Source organism: Eleginops maclovinus, chromosome 11 (assembly GCF_036324505.1).
Source record: "Eleginops maclovinus isolate JMC-PN-2008 ecotype Puerto Natales chromosome 11, JC_Emac_rtc_rv5, whole genome shotgun sequence".
Taxonomy (NCBI): domain Eukaryota; kingdom Metazoa; phylum Chordata; class Actinopteri; order Perciformes; family Eleginopidae; genus Eleginops; species Eleginops maclovinus.
This window is the reverse complement of record NC_086359.1, coordinates 5,613,131-5,624,615: the sequence shown is the minus strand read 5'-3', so window position 1 is coordinate 5,624,615 and position 11,485 is coordinate 5,613,131. Positions and strand designations below refer to the sequence as shown.

The 11,485-nt window shown below is 39.9% G+C and overlaps 2 protein-coding genes across 2 annotated transcripts in view; both read right to left on the bottom strand.

Moving 5' to 3' along the window:
* Positions 1 to 1,860: 1,860 nt before the first annotated feature.
* sms (spermine synthase) lies at positions 1,861 to 8,370 on the bottom strand. Its single transcript, XM_063896056.1, has 11 exons — positions 8,179 to 8,370; positions 6,974 to 7,094; positions 6,284 to 6,371; positions 5,865 to 5,929; positions 5,579 to 5,754; positions 5,253 to 5,407; positions 5,023 to 5,112; positions 4,500 to 4,614; positions 3,623 to 3,702; positions 3,323 to 3,438; positions 1,861 to 2,988 (listed from the first exon to the last, which is right to left on the bottom strand). Exons 1-11 carry the CDS (start codon positions 8,222 to 8,224, stop codon positions 2,958 to 2,960), a joined length of 1,083 nt encoding a protein of 360 aa, XP_063752126.1. The 5' UTR covers positions 8,225 to 8,370; the 3' UTR covers positions 1,861 to 2,957.
* A 2,184-nt stretch (positions 8,371 to 10,554) lies between these two features.
* The window catches only part of LOC134871768 (ryanodine receptor 1-like), a 53,681-nt gene continuing 52,750 nt past the window's right edge, over positions 10,555 to 11,485 (bottom strand). The window contains 1 exon segment of the mRNA XM_063894648.1: positions 10,555 to 11,485. This exon segment is cut by the window's right edge and continues 780 nt beyond it. The gene's annotated coding sequence lies outside the window, so the exon portion shown is untranslated.

The following is an 11,485-nucleotide window of genomic DNA, read 5'->3' as shown; positions in this document are numbered from 1 at the left end:
TTGTGTCAGCATGCTTATATTAAATAAGTTCGCATTAATCTCAGCGTAGTTTCAGAGATATCAGGTGGAAACCTTTAAGCGTCCAGCTGGAGGCAATACGTTTTTCTCCAGGCCATTTATCAAACTTGTAGCCGAAACATATTCCATTATACAGTGGGGCAAAAAAGTATTTAGTCAGCCACCAATTGTGCAAGTTCTCCCATTTAAAAAGATGAGAGAGGCCTGTAATTTTTATCATAGGTATACCTCAACTATGAGAGACAGAATGAGAAAAAAAAAATCCAGGAAATCACATTGTCTGATTTTTAATGAATTAATTTTCTAATTATTGTGGAAAATAAGTATTTGGTCAATAACAAAAGTTCCTCTCAATACTTTGTTATATACCCTTTGTTGGCAATGACAGAGGTCAAACGTTTTCTGTAAGTCTTCACAAGGTTTTCACACACTGTTGCTGGTATTTTGGCCCATTCCTCCATGCAGATCTCCTCTAAAGCAGTGATGTTTTGGGGCTGTCGCTGGGCAACACGGACTTTCAACTCCCTCCAAAGATTTTCTATGGGGTTGAGATCTGGAGACTGGCTAGGCCACTCCAAGACCTTGAAATGCTTCTTACGAAGCCACTCCTTCGTTGCCCTGGCGGTATGTTTGGGATCATTGTCATGCTGAAAGACCCAGCCACGCTTCATCTTCAGTGCCCTTGCTGATGGAAGGAGGTTTTCACTCAAAATCTCACGATACATGGCCCCATTCATTCTTTCCTTTACACGGATCAGTCGTCCTGGTCCCTTTGCAGAAAAACAGCCCCAAAGCATGATGTTTCCACCCCCATGCTTCACAGTAGGTATGGTGTTTTTTGGATGCAACTCTGCATTCTTTCTCCTCCAAACACGACGAGTTGAGTTTTTACCAAAAAGTTCTATTTTGGTTTCATCTGACCATATGACATTCTCCCAATCCTCTTCTGGATCATCCAAATGCCCTCTAGCAAACTTCCGACGGGCCTGGACATGTACTGGCTTAAGCAGGGGGACACGTCTGGAACTGCAGGATTTAAGTCCCTGGCGGCGTAGTGTGTTACTGATGGTAGCCTCTGTTACTTTGGTCCCAGCTCTCTGCAGGTCATTCACTAGGTCCCCCCGTGTGGTTCTGGGATTTTTGCTCACCGTTCTTGTGATCATTTTGACCCCACGGGGTGAGATCTTGCGTGGAGCCCCAGATGGAGGGAGATTAGCAGTGGTCTTGTATGTCTTCCATTTTCTAATAATTGCTCCCACAGTTGATTTCTTCACACCAAGCTGCTTACCTATTGCAGATTCAGTTTTCCCAGCCTGGTGCAGGTCTACAATTTTGTCTCTGGTCTCCTTTGACAGCTCTTTGGTCTTGGCCATAGTGGAGTTTGGAGTATGACTGTTTGAGGTTGTGGACAGGTGTCTTTTATACTGATAACGAGTTCAAAAAGGTGCCATTAATACAGGTAACGAGTGGAGGACAGAGGAGCCTCTTAAAGAAGAAGTTACAGGTCTGTGAGAGCCAGAAATCTTGCTTGTTTGTAGGTGACCAAATACTTATTTTACCGAGGAATTTACCAATTAATTCATTAAAAATCCTACAATGTGATTTCCTGGATTTTTTTTCTCATTCTGTCTCTCATAGTCGAGGTATACCTATGATAAAAATTACAGGCCTCTCTCATCTTTTTAAATGGGAGAACTTGCACAATTGGTGGCTGACTAAATACTTTTTTGCCCCACTGTATATAGTTGCAGAACAGACTGGGTTTCAATACAACAGGGCAGACCTTTATCAGTGGCTCATGCTGAATCTTATTATTGGAAGAAAAAGCAAAACAAACACACATTTCCCCCTAAAACACATTTAATTGTAGAGGTCACAGAAAGTAACTCAAGTGGGACAGAACAGCATTTGGTGAAATTATATTGAATAAATAAATGTAACCGAGTCCCACAGGGTTGATCACGTGTAAACGCGCTGTGTACTGTATATGCAAGCTACATTCACTGTCCTTTACATGCACCTAATACAGCATTAAAAAAAAAAAACCTTAATATATATTGTAGAAACCCAAAAGGTGCTAATAGAACATGACATAAAAACAGCACAAGCACAAAGGTGGCATTAAAGTGGTGGAATAGTTTCCCTTTTAAAACACATTTGGACTTTAAACACGTCAGTCTCACTGGGCATGATCACATTGCTTTGATACAATCTGAAAGAATCAAATCACATTCAAGAGGCAGTAACAAAAAAAAACACAGAGCTTAAAAGCGTCTCAGTTTAACTGTGCTAAGCCTATACATCGGCCGATCACGATGAGCTAATGACTCAAGTGTAGAGAACCTCTGAAAACAAGAGAACACGCGCCTGTTGTGCGATGAGCTACACCGCATTGTGTGCGTATCAAATCAATGTTTACACATCTAAGCGTTTTCTTCAGAGTACATGCAGATGGACATTCCGAGTAACACAAACGAAATACAACTGAGAAGTTGTAGCAAACCATGGTAAGACAAAACTAAAACAGGAAGAAAGTGAAGGAAGATCAGGGAAGAATAAAAGCGGGAAAATAAAACTGTGTGTGTGCCCCTTGAGATGTGCTCAGACTGAATGTCATCTTCGATAATGTACACTGACTTAAATGATGGAGCGTTTTGAAAGAAAAAAAGTACATATATAGTGAGTTAGGAGGCACACACACCTCAGGCATACACTGCCACGTGTGTGTGTGTGTGTGTGTGTGTGTGTATCCAGTTATTTATGTTTTGTTTCTCCAGGTCAGCTCTTTTCTTTTTTTTCTTAAAGGCCCACCTAACCTCACCTGCCTCTAATGTTTAATGTCACGTTCAGTCTGAACACATCTTTAAGGCTACAGCAGAAATGGGAGGAGCGTTCACATTCCAGCTGATGGGGATTCAAGCAGAACAACTTGGTGGTCTTTACTTCTTCCATACAGAGTAGAAAACCCATCTGACACAATGGAATTAAGGATTGTACACAACAGAATACGACAGCATGGGAAAATGTACCGGCGTGCCCATTCACGAATATATCAACTATTTTTATTCAACTTGGCTTCATTTCTATCGGTTTTAAGAACATCATAGGATCAGAGACATCACTGCTAGTATATCACTTACAGCAATACAAATGAGCTCCAAAGCTACAGAAATCTCGGTATTAAGACTGAAGAATAGTGTTGTTGTAATGGGATATGAACCCCACAATTATTCCGTCACTGTGGTTTTGTTATTCGAGCATAATTACAAACATTAACATTTCCAGAAAACTGAAGAAAGGATACTGCTCCAAGTAGGAGGGCACACACACCACCTCTTTAGAGAACCCCACAGGACACGAGAGCTTCTTCAGCTGTTCTTCATACAGACGCAGTGCCTCCGTCATGGTCTGAGCGTTACCCTGGTGACAGGTGGCAGAAAGAAAAAAATAAATGTCACGGGACACGCGTTCTGTAGATATGGATTTCTTCAGTGGGTGTGTTCCAATGCTTGGCAACGATAAGATATATGTTCCACTTGCCATTAACTATCACTGTCAGACTGTTTAATCAACAAGAAACAACAAACACAAACAAAAGACTCACCTGTGTGAAATATTTCCCCGAGGGATGCAAGACTTTTATTGAAAGATCTAAGATGAGACGCAGGAACTCCCATGTAGAGTCTGCAACAGGCAGTGGGGACAGGCTCAGACACCAGCTCAACAAGTTCAGATCATTTATGTAACATCAAAGGAATGAAAATAACGACAAACAGGGTAAAGGTTGGAACTCACTGTGGTACGACAGGTCTTCCCTTTATTAACAAACATCGTTTTTAATAAAAACTACTATTCCCGAGTTAAAAACAGTCAGGAGGTATAAATATTCCATATTTCTGCTCCCAGGTATTACTGACTCGGTGTGTAAAATGATCAATTGACATACATCGTTATCTGTCGTAAACCTTTGAATCATCACTTCATGCTGCATGTGTGCTAAAAGGCTTTAAGTGCAGCTAGTGTAGAAATACGTGGTGCGGTTGAGAAGATGGATGAGTGCAATGTGGGCCTGTTAAACTATAACATGTTAAAAATATATTGTTGAAAAGCAAGGGCTTTGTTTCATTTCTGTGAGAGAAAAGGACATTGTTTTGAATTCTAGGATTTATTGAACTTCTCAGATTTTTTTGATTTTCTTGTTTATTGGTTTGCTAAATTTGGTTTTGGAGGAGATGTTTATTATTTTGCACAAGAGAAAATACATATGTCTGTAAAGGATATTGCTTGAATACATATATGTATCATGCAAATGAAATGTAAAAACTGCTATTTTGGTAATAAAAGTGTTTAAATATTATACAAATAAAGCTTAAATCATCATCATTATTATTATTAGAGAAAGAAAAGAGAAAACTAAACTTTTTATAACATGTTTTTTTATAAATATATACAGTATGTAAGTATAAAGAGAATACAGAAACCTTCTTCTGGCTCTGTGGATATCGGAATTGCAGTTAGGTCATTAATAACGTAATCAAACGTCTTTCCTTCCTGCACGTACTTCCTCAGCACAGGGACACAATCCTCCACTAGTATCTGTCAGGAGACAAAGAGAGCACACCGTCTTTCATTTGGAAATACATCGCACGCATGAGTTCAATTTCAGGTTCCTTATTGTGAGACACAGTTCTACCAACGGTGTTCAAAGACAGGGAAGAAGAGCACGTGGATGGAAGCAATGCTGTGTTTAAATACTTAATCTGCTGTTTAACGTGTGAAAGGGGAAGGAAATGCTCTCAACATGTTTGTTAGACCCCCCCGTTAACAATACAAGACAGTCAGTGATGTATTAGGTGCACTGTTGCTGCTTAGCTAACCAATCAGAGCGGACTGGGCTCTGGTTTCAGACAGAGGGTGAAAAGAGGAGCAGAAAGATGAACATCAGCACGTCCTCTTTCAGCTCGGCGAGAGGCAGTCACATATAAATATTCACTCAGCACTCACTTGGTAACAGTCTCCCTCCAGGCTGTCGAGGATATTGCCACAAGTTCGTCTCATGTACTTTTTGCACGCGTCTATCACCTTCTGGTCAATGTGCACACTTTGTAAAGGAAAGATCATTCAGGTGCAGGAGTACAATTCAAAATAGAAAACTGGCTTTTTGTGTGAAGCGAGTTCAGAGACTCGCTGTGAGAGAAAACAACAGTCACAACACAATAATATGAAAAGGATATATCCAACATAGTGATCATCTTTGGCTTTTGTTTGACCATCTCAAAAAGGATGCCTCCATCACCGCCTCCTAATATCAGCACCTCTTTTCCAGTATAGCTCTCTCTTCCATTCCCCATAATGGCCTTGGTATAGGTCAAATCGCTCTCTGCCAAGTCTGCAAGGAAGACCAATTATTTGCACAGTGAAATAATGACTGATGCAAATGAGACCTGGTATTTAAAATCAATTAACACCAACAGTGTACTTACAATAACATTTCAATTAGCATCAATTAGAGTCAAAGTGTATCTGACATGCCATGCACCGCACTGACGTACACACTTACTTATGTCATCATCGAGTATCAGGACATTCCCATACTGCTGTGAGTGCAATATCTTTATGTTTTGGTATGGAGAGTCTTCTTCATACACCAGTTGGTCCATGTCGTACTCCAACAGTCTGTCGTCAGTGGAGGGCCAGTATCGGTCAACTTCTGCTCCCCGTACGAGGGCCGGCAGCCTTGGGGTGAAGGGTGAGGGGTCGGGGTGAAATAACCAACATTACTTCAACATGAACTCCAGTGATTGTTTTTTTTCTTTTACTAAATTAGCAAAGCGGCATAGCCTTACCTTTTAATCCGTGTAATATTGCCATTTAAGATCAGCTTTAGCTTCGTTTCCAGTGCATTTAAAAGCTACGGGGGAAAAGAAAATGTTAGAACTTTTGGGATGATTTATGGACAGCACTAACACCGAAACACTAAGGTATTTAGCAGTTTAGCAGCTATTTAAAACTAAATGTTGCACCCCAGGCAAAAAGGTTGGACACTTTCCCTCCCCCGGTCTGTCACAGAAAGGTTTAAGTCCATTCTTACTATCATCAATACTAAACACAAGCTTTATACTTTAGTCTGCTGTGTAGCTATAGAGTTGTAAACCTACGTTTTATGAGTGATAAAGATATTACAAACCTCACATGACATGCTGCATTGTGGGACTACTTGTGTGTGCTGGAGTATTACATAATGGCATTTATGCTTTCCACCTACATTGTCTAGTTGTGCAATGTTATCCTCTTCATAACACTGAAGATCAATGGTGACCAGCCCGCGGGAGTGCACACGCAGGATAGCAAGCCTGAGAAGCAACAGAATATAGTTAGAAGTGAGAAGAACATTATACTTAGCTAAATTAAATACTCAATTAGGGTTGTCCGGGGTTAAGTATTTACATAGAGAGAGAAGCAAGCCACAAACAGCTGCTTCTATTCGCCTCCCCACGTTAATCTTAAAGAGAATCGTACATGAATTGAAATGATATTCAGTGCTCCGATGTGAAAGGGAGTTCCCGCAAATTCGCAAGGTACATATTAGCCTGCGATAACAGGGTTATCTGTTATCAAATATGTCATGATTTATAGTCAAATAAGAAAGGACCCAGATATCGCTCAAATGCAATGCACTGCATGGTTACATTTCGAGGGAAAAGGGACAATTCAGGGTCACCCCTAACCAAAATCTATATTTTTTCACAAACTCACACCCTGGTGCGCTGAAAGCTTTTTAGTTGAAGCATCAATACATCCACTTAACCAGATCGGCTCACCATCAGTGCGCTCAGTATGCCAACTATAAATGGGAAACTTAAAACAAAAACACTCCTGCAGCGAGGCCGAAGAAAACACAAAGCTTCCGTTTGTCTAAAAGAAAAGGTTGCGAGCAGAAAACGCTGTTCCTTACCGGCCATTCTTGCCTACAAAAGTTCCGAGGTATCCATGTCCATTTGTTTCATGGACAGTCTCGGTCATTTCCTGCTCATGAAATATGGACAGTAGGTGAGGGACTGTCGTAGCAGAGTCAACTGGGTAAAGAGATGTGGAACAATTAAAACAACCATTAAACATGCTGTGAATCAGTGGTAAAACGCAATGCTCTATTACAATGCCATTCATATAGTATTCAAGTAACAGTATTATTAACAAAATACACCTTATCTGGTTGGAATAGCAATGACTGTGTTCTATAATACTTCACATTGCAGGATAATCACTTAATTATTTACATAAATAAGCAATATTTAGTTTTGGATCCGGGTTGAGCTTATTTAATAATTGTATGGTCAGATAGGTTTATTATTGTAAGAACAGAGCAGTGCAAAGTAAAAACTTCAGAGGGAAAGTTAACTTAATTTTCAAATCAAGAACTACTATATAATTACATTTCTATTGTTGTAGAGGAAGCTGTTAAGAGTATGCATTTCCAGACATCTGAACATACTGCTTTTATTTCAAATGGAGTATTTTTTGTAATGTGATTTTGCCACGTGTGATATTGTAATTGAATAGTTCTTTTTTTTTTGGGGTTGTATTTCCACAGAATCACACACACATTATGATTGGTGACCTAGGTCACTTTCCCCGGTAAGAGCTATTTTAAGACAAGTAGGTTAATGCTCGTCCGACTGCGGTTTAAGAGCTCCGCACAACTACCCTGTTTCAGCATTAGCCCACACTGCTCACCTTTACAGTATTTCTTAGACTTTCAACACATAAAAACTACAATAATGGATGAAAATGCGCCACTTCCTGTGCGACAGAGCTGGCTGGAGCATACTTTATTCATACTGTTAGCCGGAGGGGCTTCTATTCAAAGAGTGAATTAAAAAAAATAACAACGCGTAACACACGAGCATGCACATGACATTACGATTACATATTTAGCCTATAATAACGTAAAGCTTTAACCCAGACTTTTCAAATAATGTTTATGTATATGCCATCACCAGCCTCGTTTCATCAAAATCAATACCGTGTTTCTGTTTTGAAGGGCAGTGACAGACTAGCAGGTATTAGCATGTTAGCCAGCTACCTAGCATGCAGCCCTGATGCAGTGCATGTAACCAGAATGAATTGACTGCATTAAGCGGCTAATCACACTGCTTTTACCTGCCGTAGAGAGCTTGAAGTCGAGAGTATAATGTCGCAGAGCCATGTCTGAGTACAACCGTCATCCATGCCTGGGAATAGACAGGCTGCGAGTATTTATCTGCAGAGACAGAGGGAGGGCCCTGCTACCACTGCTGCTATCACTGCCAACTACAGCAGCCTGCGGCGGTAATGCGGTGACAGAGCAGAGAGTCAACACGCGACAAGAGAGAAATCCTCCGCCGTTTCCAACCGAAAGCACTCTCTCTTTTTATCATTATTCATATTCACGGTTTAACATTAACTTATTTAATCTCATTCACATAATGGCAAACAATAGCCAGTCATGATTCGTATTTTTTTTAACACAGTTCTAAAACATTTGGAAAGTGAACATCTGTATTGTTTTCACTTTTCATCTTGGTACAACTGATACAAAACAAGAGGAACATTTTTGGCAGTAGGGGTTTTTTGACAACAGTTTTTTGATGTTTTTTATTTCATGTTTTCAAATGGTTGCTTCAGTTTCTCCATTATGAACATCAGACTTCTTTTGTGGACGCATCACCTTCCAAATAATAGGGCAAAGGTGTGTATGTGGTAGTGATAATAACTCAGTCGTGGCTTTCAAGTGAACACACCTTTTAGCCTTACTGGACAGGGAGGGGGGAGGGCATCAGGAATTTATTGTGTTACATTTTATTGCAGGTGGGTAAAAACCTAGTATGAAATAAACAAAGTGTATATCAGCTGGATTCAGGGAAGTGCACATGTAAACAGCAGACTATTATTATAGTTCACTGTTGACTGAGCTCAAACATCTGCATCACAAATGTTTTACAGCTGCAGATGACACAGTAGATGTGTGGTATACCACAGTGTCAGCACTCAGCAAGCTATTACTATTGCATTCACCGCCTTATTTCGCTAAACTCCATCGAGCCTATTTGTTTGCTATTTTTTTTAATAGCAAACAAAAAGGCTCAAATGGACACATTTGACAAAAAAAAAACGTTGTCCACAATCAGACCAAGCTGAAATTAATATTTGATCCAATTAACATTCAAAGCTATAAAATGAGCAGAAGACTCACAACATTATGTAGAAAAAGTATCTCATGTTGCAAATGTCTTATCTTCCAAATCTCATTTATATTATTTCACTTTTATTGGATGTTTTTCACCTTTCGGATGGAAGCAGCCACACATTCAAACAACCCTGCATTGATCAGGGAAATACAGTTGGTTTTTTTTTGTAGTTAATTAAAGGGGAGAGTTCCTTCTTTTCGGGTTTAACTGGTTTAAAAAAACATCATATTTCGACTGAAGAGTCCAGTTCAATTTACCAGCAACTGTTACAGAGAAGACGCTGGCACCCTAAACTTACCTTTCTCCCTCTGGGAGGCACAAGTCATAGCCCTTGGGGAGGCGACCTCTGTGAGGCTGACAGGAGTTGGTTGATCTTTGTTCGTGAAGTGTTCAGACACAAGAACTTCGAGAGAAATGTGTGGTGGTGGTGGTGGCACCTTATGTTGCTTACTAAGACTAATACTTGACAAAGACTCTGTAAGACGCTTCGAACAATATAACATGTTGAAATTTGTCAGAAACAAAAAGCTCTCTGAATTATTCATCACACCGTATTTACGGAGATTCCAGAAAAGAAATCTACAACATTTTTATTCTAACAAGACAAACATGACAAGCATGCATTCACGCTCGATGGTGATCATCCTATTGGTGATTGTTTTTGCTCATAAAATGTCACACAGCCCCAAGATGTTCGTGTTGACAGTCGCTGTATCCCAGGCTCACAGAGAGATGTTTGAGGACATAATTGGCTCAATGTGAGTTTTAATGCTCTGCCTTAAACCCCATTAAGAAGTGATGTCCAACAGGAACACCGTTCAACAGCTCGGGGTGAAAATGGGCTGTGATGATGAGATGTAAACATGAGATGAAACAGTGTGTGGAGGGTTACTGTGGTAAGGGACTAAACAGTATAACCATTTTCTTTGGATGTTTAATTTTAAATGCACAGAATTAAGGGTCATTTTGAATCAGTTTGAATACAGAAAGAGTACTTAATTTAGAGAAAATTATAAATCTATCACTGTGAACGTTAAGTCAATTTAAACCGAATGTTCCTTTGGACCCAAAAATGTACTTGTTTGCAGAAATGTGTAACATTTTCATAGCAGCCTTAAATAATGAGATCATGTTGAGTCTTTTTCCCGTGCAATTTAGTTGTTGTTGTAATATGGTTGCAGTAATCTGTTCAGACTACACCACTGATTGCTATTAAAGGTGCATTATTCCAGCCACATGGGCGTACATGCTCGTACGAGACAGGAAAGAAGCCATGGATGTACAAAGAAAAACCACTTCAGTCATATAGTGACATTCATCTTTTTTTATTATGGTTGTGTGGTTGTTTAAATATCAACCATCTGACTCCAGAATATCTCACTTTGACCACAAACAGGTTTTGTACATACACTGCCCGGCCAAAAAAAAGGTCACTAGCCTGTGGGGGGCAGTGCTATGATCTGGGGTTGCTGCAGTTGGTCTTGTCTAGGTTCAGCAACGTTATGTGCCCAAAGAATGAGGTCAGCTGACTACCTGAATATACTGAAGGACCAGGTTATTCCATCAATGGATTTTTTGATGACAATGCCAGGATCCATCGGGCTCAAATTGTGAAAGAGTGGTTCAGGGAGCATGAGACATCATTTTCACACATGGATTGGCCCCCACAGAGTCCAGACCTGTACCCGATTGAGAATCTTTGGGATGTGCTGGAGAAGACTTTGCGCAGTGGTTCCGAATCTCCCGTCATCAACACAAGATCTTGACAGAAATAAATGTTGTGACGTTGCAGAAGCTCGTGGAAACGATGCCACAGCGAATGCGTGCCGTGATCAAAGCTAAAGGCGGTCCAACGAATATTAGAGTGTGTGACCTTTTTTTTTTGGCCAGCCAGTGTATGTTGACTTGAGGGAAAAATAAATTAAATTAAAAATAATACTGATTTGTTCAAACTGTTGTTATGGTTGTCAACGAAGCTTTAGATAACCTTCTGTGGATTTTCAATTGACAATCTCCATAAAATATATTTCCTTCTGATCCCTACTTATCGTGTCATTCAGTTGAATTCTGTAAATGTTGCAAAATAGGAGCCACATTTTAAGGATCCTGATAGTGGACAGTACCATCTCCTACATACACAATACGCACATGGTTATGCAGATGAGTAGAAGATCAAATAAGTGTCAGATTACAATGAAGTTTATTCTTATACAGAATATGTGAATCATTGCAGACTTTAA

Excerpts from the sequence above, each read along its gene's own strand:
- sms (XM_063896056.1), bottom strand. The coding sequence starts at position 8,224 with ATGGCTCTGCGACATTATACTCTCGACTTCAAGCTCTCTACGGCAG. Across the intron at positions 6,372-6,973 it reads TTTGTAGGCAAGAATGGCCG|GCTTGCTATCCTGCGTGTGC; the intron begins GTAAGGAACAGC and ends GTTGCTTCTCAG. Across the intron at positions 5,755-5,864 it reads AATATTACACGGATTAAAAG|GCTGCCGGCCCTCGTACGGG; the intron begins GTAAGGCTATGC and ends CTTCACCCCAAG.